Consider the following 18,240-nt stretch of genomic DNA (forward strand, 5'->3'; position numbering starts at 1 on the left):
ATCCAGGGATTGAACTCAGGTCTCCTGCACTGTAGGAAGATTCTTTATCAACTGAGCTACCAAGGAAGGCCCACTCCGTCTTACTAGATTTTCTTAAATCAACATTATTTATACTTTTGGAGTTAAATTTTGTTTTTGGAGGGAGTGATGATACACTGAAATTAACCTCAAGAAGTTAACCTCAAGAAGGTAGCAAGAAGTCCAGGAGGACTTCAAATTATTGAACTGCCTATGAAAAAGGCCAAGTTTCTTTGCTTGAGTTGTAAATTATGGAATATCCCAGATCACCTAATTTGGACCACTCACTAAATGTATTTTCTAATAAAACACTATTGCTTTGATAAATCCATGAAATGGAAGCTACTGAGTGTATGCTCTTATAAAGTTACTTTCAAAATCTTAGGTCCAAAAACTTTTTTCAAACACAGTCCCTCTCACAGGACCTCCCTGGGGGTGCAGTGGGTTAAACCTCTACCCTCCCAATGCAGGGGGCACGGATTTGATCCCTGGTCGGGGAAGTTCCACAAGCCATGGGGTGTGGACAAAAATAAAAACACTGTCCCTCCAATATGTGTTACGTTATCCATACAGGCTACTCAACATTAAACAGTTAAATTTACTGCAGAAAGCTGAATTCATTGCATATCCCATCATCCATGGCACAAGATGCCCTCTGTGGTGGACATGGAGATACACTACCCAGATCCCCCTTCAAGGAAGGACCAAGTACCCCAAGTACCCCAGATCCCTTCAGGGTCTCCCTCAGCTGCAGAGAGCTGTTTGCCCAATGGCCTGCCCTCCCTCATGGGCCCACAGCCAAAGACTGAGATAAGTGAGGCTAAAAGGCCCTGCCCTTGGGCCCAGCATGGAAGAGCACTGATGGGCCCCCATCCTCTCTGTACGGTTGGCTGAGGTTTTGTCAGGCCTGCCTCATTGCTGCACATCTCCCTCTGCCCAAGCCTGCTTTCTTCCCCTCCGTTCCTGTACTGATCCCAATAAAGATCCTGCATGTCCACCTCCATCTCAGAGTCTGCTTCCAGAGAACCCAAATGGGTTCTTTCACTGCCAAGAGTGATCTTGGAAAATTTGCAAAAAGATAGCTCACTTGTCACCTGGATGGTAATGAAAACCTTTGTCTCATTCTAGAGAGTTAAGGTGGTCTTGTGAAGTCCAGCCTCAGCAAAATTTCCTTTCAAATTCCATTCTGTTATTGCAGCCACATTAGCTGAAAAGTTATCCTTGGCAGACTAGAACTACTTCCTGGGCTAGTGAAAGAACTTTCTCAGTGACTGGTTCTCCATCTTTGGAGTGAGCCAAATTTGACACCAAGTTAATCTCTGAGTCCAATAAGCTTCAGTTTTATGAAAAGCTTTTTTTTTGTTGTTATTTTTCAGCTGATTATAGGCTTTTGACTTGTTTTGCTTTTATTTATTTATGCTCCTCTTTATAGACTTATCCCTGGAAGCAATCTGGCAGGAAAATGATGTTTGTCTTACTGTATTTAACTTGTAGTATACAGTTGAAGAAAAACGTCATCTTATTTTAGCGCTATCAGTTCAGTTCAGCTCAGTCGTGGCCAACCCTTTGCAACCCCATGAATCGCAGCACGCCAGGCCTCCCTGTCCATCACCAACTCCCGGAGTTTACTCAAACTCATGTCCATCGAGCCGGTGATGCCATCCAACCATCTCAACCTCTGTCATCCTCTTCTCCTCCTGCCCCCAATCCCTCCCAGGATCAGGGTCTTTTCCAGTGAGTCAGTTCTTCACATCAGGTGGCCAAAGTATTGGAGTTTCAGCTTCAGCATCAGTCCTTCCAATGAACACCCAGGCCTGATCTCCTTTAGGATGGACTGGTTGGATCTTCTTGCAGTCCAGTGGATTCTCAAGAGTCTTCTCCAACACCACAGTTCAAAGGCATCAATTCTTCGGCGCTCAGCTTTCTTCACAGTCCAACTCTCACATCCATACATGACCACTGGAAAAACCATAGCCTTGACTAGATGGACCTTTGTTGGCAAAGTAATGTCTCAGCTTTTAAATATGCTGTCTAGGTTGGTTATAGCTTTCCTTCCAAGGAGTAAGCGTCTTTTAATTTCATGGCTGCAATCACCATCTGCAGTGATTTTGGAACCCAAAAAAATAAAGTCTGACACTGTTTCCATTGTTTCCCCATCTATTTGCCATGAAGTGATGGGACCAGATGCCATGATCTTAGTTTTCTGAATGTTGAGCTTTAAGCCAAATTTTTAGTGCTCTAAGCCAACTTTTTAGTGCTTTTTAGCGCTATACAGATGACTTACTAAAGGTTTTTGCAATGAATAAAATTAACATCATCACTAAACAGAACTGAAATAGAGGCCATTGTTCCTCATACAAACAAACATGATCTCTTGGCTTTGACAATCCTTCCCTCAGGAAAAGCACACAGCAGAAAGCAAAAATTGAGAGTCGATTCAAAGTGTTTGAAAAGATGATTCAAAATCAAAGTTCTCAAACATTGAAATCCATAACATCTTTACAAAGTTCTAACCTATATTAACTGTTATGAGGGAGGGATTGAGATAAGAAAGAATTCTTTTAACTCCCTGAAAAATGAGGCTAAGGAAATAGCATTTTAAAAATGAGAAAAAATAAATAAAAAATAAAAATGAGAGACAGTGAACTAAATAGTGGCACCCAAAAGATATGCTCAAGTCCTGACTCCTGGTACCTGCAAATGTGACCTAATTTGCAAAAGGGGTCCTTGCAGATGTAATTAATTTAAGGATCACCAGATGAGATCTTCCTGGATTTCTGGCCCACCTATAAGGGAAAGGTGCTGTCCTGTAAGAGAAAGGAAAGGGAGCCTTGAGACATGGGGGTAAGGCCAATGAAGACTGAAGCAGAGATGGGAGTGGCACGTCTCAAGACAAGGAACACCACCAGAAGCTAGGAGACGGGCATCAAACCAATTCTCCTCCAGAGCCACAGGATGAGCCGAGCCAACCCAGCCGCCAACTTGATGTAGGACTTCTGGCCTCCATCACTGTGACGGAACACACCTCTCTGATTCTGAGTCACCCAGTTTAATGGTAATTTGTTACAGCAGCACAGGAAACTAATACAGGCAAAGAGCAACCACTTACTTTCCTGGTGCCATGGGCTTCCCAGTGGGTGAGGTGAGCTTTGATTTCCAGCAGAGCCAAGCGTGCTTCGAAGAACCTGTGTATTGATGTAGCCGGGGTCATCGAAAAGATCCACCCGACACGAGTGCTTCATCAATGACGCCTCTCGCTGGGACTGCACCCCTCTCTCGTGTGCATTACCTGTAGTGAGTAAAGATGACTGTATGGTGTTTTTGCTTTGTAAACAATAAATAAAATCATGGCTGAGTCCAGCATTGACAGGAAGGGAAAAGCCACACCCATGCCATGCAAGGAATGAATATTAACCTGGAGATTTGACCTGTAAAAATAAAATAACAACCAGTCTTTGAGGGAAAACATCCCTTCTGGGCCTCCTTGCCCCTCCCCGCTTGTCCCTCAGCTGACCCTTTGCTTCAGCAGCAGACAGCAGACAAACCAGGAAAATGTGAAGGAGAAACAGACAGGGGGATAGGCGTGGGGGGTGGGATGGAAAGGGAGCTGACTTTCCAGCTAACTGCACAAACCCACAAATGACGCTGCTCAGAGTTGTAGACCTGGAACCAAGAAAACTGCACATATCATATGGAACTTGAATATTTACTATTTATTTAAACAGCTCTTCAAAAGACTCATTACTTAATTTTAAATTATTAACCGTGAGAAGTCTTTCTTCCCTCTTTGCCAAATTTTGTTTCACCAAGCTCAGCCCTGCACCAGCTGCTGCTGTTCATTCTGTCATCTAATGGAAAGAACTCGCCCGCCCCTCAGGTTACATCCTCCTTTCCCTTACTCCACTTTTTCCCCTCCATCCTATTTAATACTTGTGGCCAAAATGATCTTTTTACAACTGAAAATCTGATCCTATTTCTCAGAAGTTTAAAAACGCATTCACTGCTTCCCACTGCTCTTGGGATACAACTCAGACTCTTCAACAACCCAGACCCTGCTCCAGGGCGCCCAACTTCCCTAGCACTCTAGTCCTCCTATTTCTGCCCCTGCTCACACTGGCCTTCCTGCAAAATAATCCCCACCATAAGGCCATCTTCTCTGACATGCCCTTCCCTCTCCTTCTCCATCACCCTCATCCTTAGGTGAGGTCAGTTTAAACGTGTCTTTCTCAAGAGAGCGTTCCCTGACCTTTTCAGACTAGACTATGTCTCTCTGCTTTCCTCTGAAGGCCGTATCACAAGAGTAATTAACTCTATTCTGTTATTATATTTCTTAAAATCTGTTCTGCCTCTAGACTGCATGTTCCATGAAGACAGAGATCCTGTCTGTCTGCTTCACAGCTGCAGCCCTTGCCTCTAGCACATGCCTGGCACACACTATGACATCAACAAATAGTTATTGAATGAATGGATAATTGAACCATATTTCACTACCTGATGGCATGAAGTAATTTGTACCACTCGACTGGTCCTGTCCTGAGAATGCCAGGATAGAATGTTCTTGCTTTTTTGTTCAAACAAGTACATTTACAGCTCTGGTCATATGTATACAACATTCCCGTGAGGCTGCACCTAGAGTAGCAACATTAAGACTCCACTGTCTCACTTAAACAACATCAGTCCTTCCAGCCCTTCAGGGGACCAACTGGATTTTGCATCGTAGTGAATAGTGCTATGATTCTTATACACAAGTATGGAAGCCTAAGAACACAACAAATAGGGGAAGTCCAGTCAAGACTAAAGCCCTACTACCTGATCCTCCTTTGTTCCTGTCTGTCCAGTCCTTACGCATCACCCTGTCCCATGTCTTATCCATACTTGGGATATTCTGAGGGAGGAGTGGGATTTAACAGAGGAAGGGGCAATGGGACACCTTGTTTCTCTGTTGCCTTTGGCAACATATGAATGTTTCTATTTGCTTAGTTAAGTGGATTTATAAATTAGGTGATCCGGTTTAAACTAAACTTACTTTCACAAATAGCTAAAATACTTTCACAAGCACACTTTCACAAATACTTTCACAAGTAGCTAAAAGATTACTGCAAGGAAATCAAGGGTTGAAGATCATTCTTTTACTGAATAAAAGCACCTCCTTAGCTACATTATAAGTTTATGAACAAGAATAATCTAATTAGATCAGAATTTTGGCTTTTCTAACAGTTAAAATTATCAAGACTAAAATGTGGATTTATATCTGTTTCATCAGTAATGCTCCAGATGTACACTGGGCCTTGAGAGAATTATTTAAAGATAGTATTCAGCCACTGCAATTAGCAAGATTTTTTTTTAAATGTCTGTTGCTAACTCTAACTGAAATTTTCTGTTGTGTATTTTATACTACATGCATAATATGTTAGTATAGAGAACTTATGCATAATTGAATTAATATCTACTTAGGAGTGCCTGCTCATAGAAATTTACTGAAAGTGGAATGTGATCAAAAGTGTAAAAGGTCTGCTTCTAAATTGACATGGACCTGGGTTCAGATCATCCCAGTGGCCGCTCTTACTATTTGTGCGACCCAGGGCAAGTTTCTTAACCTCTCTAAACATCAGTTTTCATATCTGTAAAATAGGGATGCTGGATTTAAAATACATTATGAAGATTAAACTAAAGGATGTGCGTGAGCCCCTCACTGAGCACGGTCCCCCCTTGCAGCAGGCGTTCCTCTCCCTGCTCAGCTACGTGTTTATTCACTGATGCTGGGCCTCTGCACGCAATGTTTATATCCGGCCGTAACATCCTTGCCACCCGTTTCTTGACCTAACTCCTCTTAATCCTTTAAGATTCTGTTCTGAATCCCACTCTTCCAGGAAGCCTTCCACATTCCTCCCTCCCTGTCCCCATCCCAAGCTGGGTAAGGTGCTACTCCATAATAAACTGTAGGTCTCTGTTTCCTTCTCTGTCTTCCCCTTAAGACTGCAAATTCCTTGAGTCCCGAGTAGAGACTAAAACCCATTTATCCATGTATCTTCTTCATTATCAATGTCTGGTATGAAGCAGGTCAAAAGAAAAATGTCTGTCAGCTGAATGAACAGATGACTGAATGTCTACCCAGTTTCTCTTTCTTAGCAAATGTGACCCTACCACATCCTGAAAACCTCAAGTTAACCTGTAGCATAGGGCGCTGACTCATCCGCCCCTCAGAGAGCACTGGCATGAGCTGAACACATTAAATTTACCATCCCACAGGCTTACACAAAAGCACCAATGTCTATATAGTCTCTCTTAAAAACCACCATTCCTGTTTTTCAAATGCACCATTATATCTAAGTCAGCAAAGTGGTCTTAAATTTTAAAAAAACTCACCTCATGCCCAAATTTAAAATCTTCCTAGGGTAAAGTGTGTGGTTGATGAGAGCTTAACTACACATGCCAGGCATTATGCATTCCAAAGTTCTTTGTGCCAAGTATTACTCTGAGAAACTATCCAATCTGCCAAAGAGAAGATTTGTGGCAGAAAATAAATACATACATAGTGTGTATACTGGAGGTTCCAAAGTTTTAAAGTGAAAGCCCTTAGGGTTTGTGGGAATTTAACATCTTTTTGATTAAAAATATCAATATTTTCATTTTAACTTGAAGGCTAGGGAAACAGTATGCTATTTTGTTAATTATTTTTTTCCACAAGGGAATTTATTATTAAGGACAGGGATCTTTTATACATCTGGCAATAATATAATTAACTCCTTCAACAACAAGAAGCCTACTGCAGTACTTATTATACACCAGAATTCAAATTTCGGGTCAATATTTTAATAAATAAATATATTTGAATTAAAAAGCCAAAATTTATTTAAAATATTTGAATAGGTGTCTCTCAAATGCTTACGTATTAATCTCTGGGAAAAGCCATAAAAACTGTCTATTTGCTATTTTGGCAACTCCTCTTAATTTAGAGACTGGTCATGAATTTCAGATCACTTTTAAACACATGCCCAAGTCACCATAGGCAGGCCCTAAGATAGGAACCCCTGATTTCTGGGTGTCTGCGGATGAAAAGGCTATCTGGTTAGGAAAGTCCTTACTGCCACAATAGGAGGGACTGATACCTGTCATGGTCCCCGAAGCAGGGGTTGAGTCCCTCAATCCCTCCATGGGCTGAGTGGCTAAGGTCTAGGGAAATGGAGTCACAGTACTCTGGTTCCCACCGGGAGTTAAAACCTGCTTTTCTAAGAAAACAATGCAGTAGCTCAGTGCTTTTCAGGTGAAGAGGATATTTAGGAGGGTTTTCTCCAAACTATAAACACCATCTGTCACCTCCCCAAGATTCTGAAAGGTTCCCAGCTATGAACTGTTACCTTAGGGCCACCAAAAAGGAAGACAGTGTACTGAAGCTGGGATCAGTCATAGACCACTTCCACAATCAGAGTATAACTAAAGAACAGATGCTTACAACAGAATTTCCTATTGTTGTATTGGTCATTACAAAATATATACTCAAGCTTTAGCATAGGAAACCAAAATAGCAGAACATGGTCACTTGTCCAGGAGACAGCCATCAAGGCTAAAATTAATTCTATGGAAAAATAGGTTCCAGGCTCCAAATAAGTGTTTATTACAAAAGTCTGTTCCTGAGTTTCGATCTGGTAATAGATTAGGGCATGTATAAAGCATGAAAGAATAAGGGGTTACATTGTTTGTTGATTTAAAGGAGACATAAAACCAAGATAAACAGAAACAACAGATTATATGACAAGGATATACTTACAAAAAGAAAAATCTTGATTAAAGTTGAAATAGCATTGCTCTAGGGAGAACGATACTTCAAAAATACAAAATAAAAGTCAAGGTGAGAGCTTTTGAGGGAAACAAAAGAAAGGAAGCCTTGCCCCTTTTTTTTCTGATGGTAGAGTTGTGATTTAGCACATTCAACATCATTCTAGAAAGGTTGAGGATTTTCACTCAGTGAGTTCCCCTAGAAGCCAGGTGGCTGAGGTCAGAAGAGCGTGCCATGACAACTACATGATGGAGAGAAGGGAGATGAGCTGGGAAGAGACATACTGGGGCAGGGAGAAACATTCTGGAGTTCCACAGGACTCTGTCCCAGATCCAAAACTTACCTCTGGCTCCCCTGTACTCTCTCCCTGCAGTGATCACGGAAGTGGTCCTGGCACACAGGAATTTCAGTATTCATTTATACCCTCCTTTCCCTCCTGCTCCCTCTCCCGCGCCCTTTCTGGGCCCCCACTCACCCTCTCAGGTCTTGTCTGGTTGTCACTTCCACAGGGAGACCCTCTCTAGTCCTCCAGATTAAGTTACATTTCCCTGTTATTTGATCCTGCAGTATCCTGGGCTTTGAAATGCTCATCATATTTGCAAGCACTGGTTTAAGGTACGCCCTCTGGCTATACTGCAAACTTCATGAAAGCCAGTTGTGTCTCCACCCCTAGCACTAGCTCAATGCCTGACCCACAGAGGTCCTGAGGATCACTGAGTGCATTGCTGGATAAATGAAGAACACAGAATGAGATAAAATAGGACACGGAGCTATCTCAAAGTGAGCTTCAGCACAGGTAGAAAATGGATGCAACAGTAAAAAGCACATGTGGTATGCTCCTGACTATTAAATCCTAGGTTAGGAATTTCCAGAGTAAAGGAAAAAAGGAAAGAACAAAGGAATTGCAGCGCCTAGAGAACACAGGTTTAAAAATACATTTACACTTGATACTAATTTAATTTGCTTTTTTATTATTAAGAATGCATTCAGAATTTTAAGCTTAAAGAATGGCATGGAATTTTAATTTCCATCAGAAAGAACCATGTTTTTAAAAATTTAAAATACTATCTCAGTTCATAACTCCGTTTGTTTTGCAGGGTAGAGGAAAGTGGTGATCATAGCGGTACTAAAATCCTCATATATCCCTACTGTACAAGAAATAATAAAATTAATGGATTACATTGAAAAAATTCTATAAGAAATATAAAAATGTCCATGGAAGTAAGAGACTACCTTCTAGTTGGCAAGCTGCTGCTAATTTGAGTCCTTAAGCGTAGTTATCCAGCTCTATCCTCCACTGCATTATTTATAATGTCCAATTATCTTCTACTCTAAAGCTGCAAAACTTTCCTTCCCAAAGAAATACTTTTAGCAATTTATAAGAATAAAATGACTAGCAGTAGAATGTTTTAATGAAAATACATTTCCAACGTGATAGTCTATGCCCTACAATCATGTTGTGGAAGAATTGTGCCCAACGCCAATTATCATATGTAGTAATAAGACATTTAATGCCCTGGCAAGTATGGGGTGTATGAACTTCTAATTGGGACTCTCACATTTCAGATCTCTTTTTGTTCCCTTTGCCGAGCAGAAATAAAGCTTTTCTCTTAATCCTAATGGATTTGACAAGCATCAATTTTCATATTAGCTTACTGTCTGATAGTCTTTGAAGTGGAACTCCCTTGAGTTGTGAGTAGAGAAATCACCTTTCCGGTGAGAGAGCTTTCATGATATTCAACGCAGTGAAAGGCTCCATAAAGCAGAACTGTAGTGTGGAAGAGCACACAGGAGCAAGCGAGAACCACGGCTTTCTCACTGACGCACACGGCATCCTGACCTTTTCAGAGGGTGGGAAGGCTTCTCAGAGTGTTTGGTTATATACACCTGACTTTCCCATGAAAGAGCAAGGGCCACACACGATCACATAACGTAAAAGGAGTAAGAAGTGCGGCAGATAGGGAAGTGCAGTTGTACCTACCTATGGCCCTGCTTTGTTCCAGACAGTTCTCATACATGCTGCTGCACTTGGAGTTTCCAGGCTGTGCGAACAACAAATTGTGAAACATTTACAAACATAGTGTAAGTTCATAAACTTGCAAAAGACACTAAAAATTCCCAGTTTTAGTAGAAAACACCACTTTCTGACAGAGGAAGTGAGATAAAGTGAGAAAAAGAAGTTGATATTTTAAATGGGAAGTATAGCCTCCTTTCCCAATGAATTGTTTTGGAGCTGCAGAGGTGGGTCTGATTAGGGTATGGGGGGTCAAAACCGTAAGGTCTATACCCTGAGGGTTATTGCTTCTGCTTGGGAGGTCACATTCCAGGACTCAATCCAAGCTCAGCCAGAAAGGGTGATTTCCAGGACACTTGTACAAACACTGGCCATTTAGCAAACTTCTATCTAACTGTGAGTTGGCAGATTGGAGCCCTAATCTACTGAGGTGTGTGCCAGATTCACTTTTCATCCTCGAAAAATCTCATGCTATCAAAGGCTTCGATTATCCATATACACATCTCTCTTCAGTAACAGTATGGGATCCACTGACACCTTTGAGAAGGGCACTATCTATGCTTTAGAAAGATTAATCTATCAGTACCATGCAGGAGGGTTTAAGGGAATGAAACCGGAGACAGAGAAGGGGCCTTCAGGGTCACCTGTGCAAATCTGGACCAGAACTTAGAAAGATGCAATAGGAAAGATATAGGCTGAGGAGATTCAAGATATTTTCATGGTAGGATCCTAGGTCTTAAAGACTGAGTTGATATATGGCCTGAAGTGTGAGAAAACAAAAAACTGTAGATTAGTGAAAAAATAAGAATGCCATTAATAAACTTGAGCACATCAGGAAAGGAATCTGGCTTGGAGTCAAGGTAAAATGCTGAGTTTAATCACAGCTGGAAAGGCAGGTATGGCTAAAGACAAAGAAGCTGGTGGAGTCTGTACACAGGTGGCATGTCAGAGGAAAAACCAGGGCCAAGCGCAGAGCATTAGAAAGGGAGTCCATGGCAGTAAAGCAGATGCTTGGTTTCACAGGGGTGGATATACAAGAAAACAAGATCAAAAAAAGATAAGATGCAACTTCCTCCGAAATGCATCAAAAACAAGAAGGATTGATGGATGATAGCTACATAGGATGACAGGGCAAATAGAGTAAAATTATAATTATAGAATCTAGGTGGTGAGTATTCATGTGTAATTCTTTCAACTTTTTTCTATGTTTTAATATATTCATAATAAAATTTTAGAAAACAAGAAAAAGAAAGAAAAGCAGCAACTAAAGATGCAGAATGAATGACACATGGAAATGTTTTAGAAGCTAAAAGAAGAGGTCTAAAAAAAGAAGAGAAAGCCAACAGATATCACACGCTATAAACAGATTCAAAATACTGAAGGAAATAGATTTAGCAATTACACTGACAACCAAACAACCAAAAAACCAGTGGTGAGCACTGTAAAAGAAATTTCTATCAAGCTGTCAAGCAGAGTTCAGATTTTGGAAGTGTAGTGTGGATGTGAATGCAGAAATACAGTGTTTTCTACAAGTCTGTGGATGAAAGGAAGATGACAGGGAGGTGGGATATTATTAGATGGGTTGGGGGAGCCCAAGTTTATCTGAAGACAGAAGAGAAAGAACTGGTATACAGAGAAAAAAATAACAATGGAAATACAGGTTGATGGACAGAACAAGAGCACAGTGTTGGTGGAGGGAACAGGGTTGGGAGCTCAGGGGAAGGATTAGCTGTGGAGACAGTAGCTAAGGAAGAGAACCAAGGAGGACACAGAAACACATGGGAGACAGAGAAGGATGAAGTTGAGAATTACATGTTGGACCGTCCTAGTCTTTCCAGAGAAGTAAGATGTGAGGTCACTTGCTGAGGATGAGGCTGGGGGATTAGGAGTAAAAGTTACTTAGCACAGGCTCCGACAATGATTCATTCTCTGGCTCTGTATTGAGGAAGATGATATCTTCTGTAAACTAGCATTTGGAAGTCCTCAAATTAAGCTCAGTGATAGGACAGAACTGCAATGTTAGCTACAATAGCAATATTGTATTATTATAATATTACTTACCAAATAGCACAGCTTTTCACACCGTATGGGGCAGTAAGCCATTTGTTCTGTGGCTTGAACTTTGATCCGCACATCTGAAACACCACCTGCAGGCGGCTGCTTCCCCGGGATTTCATTATAATACTCATGATCTTCTCTCTCCTCAGCATGGCCATCAACAGGCACCTCCTCGCTGTAAGAGAAAAAAGGATCCCCAAGAGGCTGGGTGGGAATTCATATGCTGTAGGGGATGCAGAGAGATCAGAACCATGCAAATCACCCTGAGAAACTTTTCGTGCTTTACGAGTATAGCTGTGTTTAGGTGATGTCAAACATCTGGATAGAAGCAACCAGATGGCTGAATTGTTTAGCTTTCTGTAGACAATCAAAGTGGGGTAAGCCAACAAAAAGTGCCATGGGTGATGCTTTCACGTCTCCTCTCAGTGATAAAATATGTACATATACATATATATATATATATATACACTAACTTCCTGAATGTAAGTTGTTTTTGTCAATCGAATAAAAATACAAAGTTTTCCTTAAATTCTTCAGCCCACTTTCGCTATAGCATTTTGGAAATGCTTTTGCTCAAAGAAAATTTAGATACTGAGCAGAGGGCCTGGCTCAGTTTACCATAAATGGAAGATGAAAACTTCAGTTTATGAAGATGAAAAAAAAAATACAAGAGCTATGGCCAGCTATCTTGTCTGCACAAATCTGGAGTATATGTGATTCATAAAGAAATATTAGAACCATATGTGGCAAGTGGATAGATTCGTGTAAACATGCATTGTTTTTAAGAAATAGGGCAAAAAAAAAAAACACAGATTTTTCTTCCAAACTGGAATTAGTCAAAGTTTCTTATGAGAAAAAAATAAATCAAGTCCATTTGGACTGAGCTGACTTCACTGACAACCCACAGCTTTGCTGGGTTCATTACATGTCAATGAAAAGACAACACTAAAATGCAAGAGCCACCCTGGAACACATTCAGCATCAAGGCCTGCTGGTAGCCCCTCTTCTTTGCCGTGCTAAGCCACCTCTGAGAGGAGATCTCCAAGTCTGGTGTTTGTTGATACATGAAATGATAAATTGGGGGGGGGGGGCGGTTTCCAGAAATGCATTTACAAGTGTCCAAGAATTTTATTTCTTGGGTATGAATTCTGCCACCCAGGGACCTCACTGCATTCCACACGTGGTGGAGTCTGACAGGCCTGAAAGGGTTCAGCTTTCACTGTGGACTTTCTGTGGTGCAGACAGAGTCACGTCGTGCTCTACCCCTTGGCCTGGCTGGAGCTGAGCTATCTGCACTACCCACCAGCAAACAGGAGTTCCTGCGACACACATTTGATTCTTAGGATTTTCTTCTTTCTTAATTATTTTAACTGATATGCAAGGGATCTGGGGTTGAAACAAACCTGAGAAATTTCTTCTTGCTCATTTTACGACACTATCTAATTAATGCAGAGCTCTGTATAACATCAGAGAAACAGGGTCAACCCATTCTTACTTTTAGTGTTTCCTCTATTACAAAGCAAGAGGAAATATCTAGACAAATAAGAAAGGAAGAAGAGTAAAAATGTCACTGTTAGTTTGTATGGAAACTGTATCTATTGGTAAATAAAAAATTACTAATTTCATTAGTCCATTTTCAATTCCATATTAATTTTAAAACAAAACAAAGTATGGTGAAGTCAAATAATTATAGAATTCCTGGCTGACCTTTCACAAGAAGGATTCAAAGAAGGATTTTTCAAATACTGTTTAAACCGGAGTTCAAAAGCCTGTCCTATGGTACTTATGACGTCCTGGGCCATTCCATTGCGGCATTCCAGTATGTGGCAGGCTGCAAGAGGACATACCAAAAAATTACAATAAATTTTCAGTAAGAGAAGATTTTATAAAGTTGAAATACTTCCAGAACATGAACTGGTAAATAAAAGGAAGTAGGTTTCCAAGTTTTCTGCAGCTCTGAAATCGCATACTTCATATTATATATGCATCAAAGAGAAGAAACATTCACATTTTACGACGAGATACTTCAAAACACTTATAAATTTCAGTCTTGAGGCAGGTATTTGGGGCTCACACTTTAATAAAGGCAGACCGATCCTGACTAATAATGTGATTCATGTTCTGTGTTAGCTCTAGAAGTCAATACAGAAGATGATTTTAGGGCAACAACCTGACAAGATGATGTCTGCCGCATTGTCTTTACGTGGTACTCTACGGATGACTGAAAACAAAATAACTTTCTACATGCACCCCTCACAAATGGGGAAGAGCTACTGGTGAAGACAGGGGCTTTAGACTACCCTTTCCTCTAGCCAGCCCTTTGCCCTGTCATTACTACTCAAAATCAGTGATGGTGTGGGAATCCCTGTCTTTGAAATCCTACTAAAGAACTATCTCCAATAAGCACCAAATCAAGATTTCATGAAGACTGATATTATCAGAGGATATTAAAATTTTTATAGATACTTTCTCTAAAAAGCTGTTACTAGAAAGTGCTAGCTATCACTAGCAAATTAAAGAAATAAATTGTGGAGGGGGCAGCTGACAGAACATCACAGGCGAATTAGCAAATCTGCTACTGCTAAGTTAAAGCCAGAGCTTGTGTTCAGGGGACCATAAATTAATCTCCCCATCACATGGAATGTCGGTTGCCTTGATGAGAGAATGGTGTTGTGCTCAGGGCCTTAATATACGACTGAACTGAATCTGAAGTTTCATAAGGATGGCTTAAAATCATAAGGATGACTTAAGATACGGTAATAAGTTTCACGAGATTTTCAAAATTACATTGGTCTGTATAGCCTGAAGAATTGAGGAATGAGGGAAAAGCTTGACAATTTTTCAATATACAAGAATGTTGTAAAAACTGTCAGCTATTTTCTGAGAACAGGAAAGGCTTAAGTGGGTGCCTAGGGAATTAGATTAAATAAAAAGGAAGCTGTGAAATGGTGGGACTGTGGGAACAATACTGGAACATTTTACTAAAAGGGATACATACCTGAAGAAAGGAGGTACCTATTGTGATGAAGGCATGTTTTTAGGCTCTGAGTAGTCATGAGAAGGATTTTATATGTATTTAAAGTAAAATAAAATTCAATCAAGCCCTGGTGCCTCAGATGGTGAAGAATCGGCCTGTAATGCAGGAGACCCAGGTTCAATCCCTGGGTCAGGAAGATCCCCTGGAGAAGGAAATGGAAACCCACTCCGGTATTCTTGCCTGGAGAATCCCATGGACAGAGGAGCCTAGCAGGCTACAGTCCATGGGGTCGCAAAGAGTCAGACACAACTGAGCAACTAACACATTCACAAAATTCATTCACACCTAACTGGATTTGCAGAGCCTATAACAGTAGGTTATGGTAGAACCTACAATGGTTTCCTAGCTTTATGTTGATAATCATCTCAAGGAATATCAGACAATTCTCATTTCAGAATTAGCTGGACATTTACTTAAGGAATTTATGTCTCTGAACTTTTGGAAGGGAGGTTTGTGTGTGTGTAGGCAGGGGATGGTATTACTAAATCAAACGATGCTAAGGTATCAAATCTCCAAAAGGGTTATTGATCACTTCTTGTAAGGTTGCCCCTTTCAAGAAGCAACCTGGATCTTGAAATAGACTTAGGAGCTAATCATAGTTTTGAAAACCTGATTAACAATGTCTATAAATTAATAGCCTTCTCACCAAAGGAAAATGTTTGGTCTATTTTCAGATTGCCATTGTATATTGACCCCCTTTTTTCTCTACACTAGCTTCACACAGTGACTAATGCACTGAAGGTGTTTTAAAAGTATGTGTTGAATGAATTAATGTTGATTTCTCTGAATCACACTCATAACTCTGCTGTGAGAAATCATCTTCAGTTCTACTGAAGTGAGACTGGCAGTGAGCCCCTGTCACAGGGAAGGTTTCATGACCACTGAGTGGTACAAATGACCACTTGGGTCATTCGTGAAAATGGTCTCCTCGTTCCTGGTTAGGCTTCACATCCTTAAACCTATAAAGTGCCCTTGGACACGTGTCCTTTGGTTGAGCCCAAAAAATAGTTGTGCTACACTATGGTAAAAAAAAGGTAACTCACTTGAATTATTTTTTTCATCTCATAAATTCCTGGTCAACTTAAAAATGAAGTCAAGGCCAGAAATCAAACCAATATTATACAGCAATCATCAACAATTAAAAACAAATATTTTAAAAAATCAAAATGGAAACAATTTATGTAATCTTACTTTCTCTTAGGATAAACAAGATGTCTTGAGATAAAGATGGAAAAGATAGTGGGAGAGGTGGGAAATTCAACTATAAATAAAATAGATAAATAAGAAAAACCAAAGTTTATCTCCCATGAGAGGGATGAGAAAACAACAATGGCTGAAAGAACTCTGTGATAAGATGCAGATCCCAGTTCAATGGCCAATTATACCACAGTCTATGTGAATAAGGTATGCTACACCCAGGCCCTCACCTGCCAAGACAGGGCGTTGCATGATCTCTGAAGTCCCTTCCTGCTTTACAGAAATCCTATCCTCCCTTGATTATAGTACTTTAAATTCTCTGAGAAACAGGGCAAGGCACATGGGCATATAGGAATGAATGAATGACCCAAACCCACCAACTGTCCTCTACCACTTCTCGTTTTATTTCTCTCAACTTTTCTGATACTTGAAGCTTTGGTCCTTTTCCTGGGCTGATGCTTACCAACACGATTTTTCACTTTCCTTTGGATAACCGTGTTACTGTCATATTATTTTTTAAAGATTAAACAGGAAGAGAAGAAAAAACCGTGGTGCCTATCTCCAGGAAAGGAACAGCTGGACACGATGCCTGGCCCTGTGCAAGTGTCCTGTGCAGCCTCGCCACTTTCAGGAGTACACACATTTTGGTGGTGCTTTTGTTGCCACTTACGTGATGCTCTGTGAAAATGCTCTTTGTTCTTTTTTAGGTTGGTCATGACCTAGACAGGAATGGGTTTTGAATCACATACAAATATGCCCAATTCCCATTGCTAGACCCATCTCCAAAAACTCAGATAAGCACCAGCTTGGTCAAGAATTTCTCAATCTTTAGCTAATGAGAAGGAAGAAAAACAAGCATATAATAGAAAATCCCAATTCTCCCCAAAACAATTTGACTTTCCAGTGATGTGGGGGGCCCGAGCTTTGACCTCTATGTCTGAATTAGACAGACTTGGGTTCTCTTCATTGTGAAATGAAAAGAATGTTCTGTCTGTGAACAGACCTACAATTCTATTCTTGAGTATCAGGTACTCTATTAAGTAAGATGTAAAAGAATCTTAGATTCATATTCTTCTTTTTCATTTGGTTTCCTAACTGGATAGTCATGGACAAGGGGCTGAGAACAATTCTTAAAGAATAACAGACCTTTCTTTAATGCTTTATGCTTAAATAGACCAGTTTTGCTTTTGTTGTTCATTTGCTTTTGGTTTTTGGTTTTTATGGGAAAACTAGAAATTCAAAAGTGCAGCTTCTCAGGTCACCCACCAGATGGTGCTGTGGGACTGAAGCATAGAGTCTACCAGCCCTTAGGAAGAAATCGGTCTGATGCAACTAGCCAGCTGTCGGACCACAGTTTATCAATGTCACCAGGACAGCAGCACATGTATTTTACAGCCATAAACATAAATAACATAACTGGGTTAATTTAAATTGGTGTTACAGGGTTCTTTTTGTGGTTTTGTTTTGTTTTTTGCTTTCTTTATAGAGAGGACCACGACATGCCTATATCCAGGTAGTCCAGGTAAACTGGGACCTCTTCACAGACTAGATTCAGAGAAAATATTCAAGCTGTCCTGCACTGCACACATTTGGAGTAAGAAGTGAAGCGATTCTTCATTTATAGCAATTACAGGGGTAAGCTGTATTGGTCACTAGGTAAACTCAAAACACTCTTGCTGAGGGGCTCACCTTTTCCACAGAAGAGGCCTTTTATAAAATAAGGAGTTCACTAACAAGTCCTAGCCAAGATGGAAAAAGTGGTAGCTTCCCTGAGTTGAAGGCACTAATTCTAAAAGTGAATCAAGCAGAGGGGAGACTGTGGGAACGTTCGGGATAATTAGCATGCGGCCCGGGCTCCTCTGCCTGTCAGCCAGGCTCTCCTCATCCCTGAGGTCTGACTGCTTCCGTGACCCGTCCACTGACACTGTGGTTCCCACAGTGACCAGCAGCCTGTCAATTGCTGGACTGAATGGCATTTTCCACCTCCATTCCCCTGAACTCCTTTTCAGTCTGAGACATTCCCGGGTATCTTCTCCTAGAGAAATGTGTTCTTCCTCCATCTTAGTCGATACTGATCTCTCAGCCCTCCTCTTTCTGGGTTCTACTTTCAGACATCTTGCTCACTTTTAGGGCTAAGAA

General features: G+C 40.8%; 1 protein-coding gene across 1 annotated transcript in view; it reads right to left on the reverse strand.

The window, feature by feature from the left end:
• Positions 1-18,240, reverse strand: part of SHC4 (SHC adaptor protein 4) — a 123,865-nt gene that overhangs the window by 12,397 nt on the left and 93,228 nt on the right. Inside the window, exons 7-10 of the mRNA XM_043920443.1 lie at positions 13,575-13,698; positions 11,871-12,042; positions 9,777-9,837; positions 3,128-3,307 (exon numbers count right to left, since the gene is read on the reverse strand). Coding sequence (XP_043776378.1) covers positions 3,128-3,307; positions 9,777-9,837; positions 11,871-12,042; positions 13,575-13,698 — 537 coding nt within the window. The remainder of the gene's footprint in view (positions 1-3,127; positions 3,308-9,776; positions 9,838-11,870; positions 12,043-13,574; positions 13,699-18,240) is intronic.

Source organism: Cervus elaphus, chromosome 12, assembly GCF_910594005.1.
Source record: "Cervus elaphus chromosome 12, mCerEla1.1, whole genome shotgun sequence".
NCBI classification, from domain to species: Eukaryota; Metazoa; Chordata; class Mammalia; order Artiodactyla; family Cervidae; genus Cervus; species Cervus elaphus.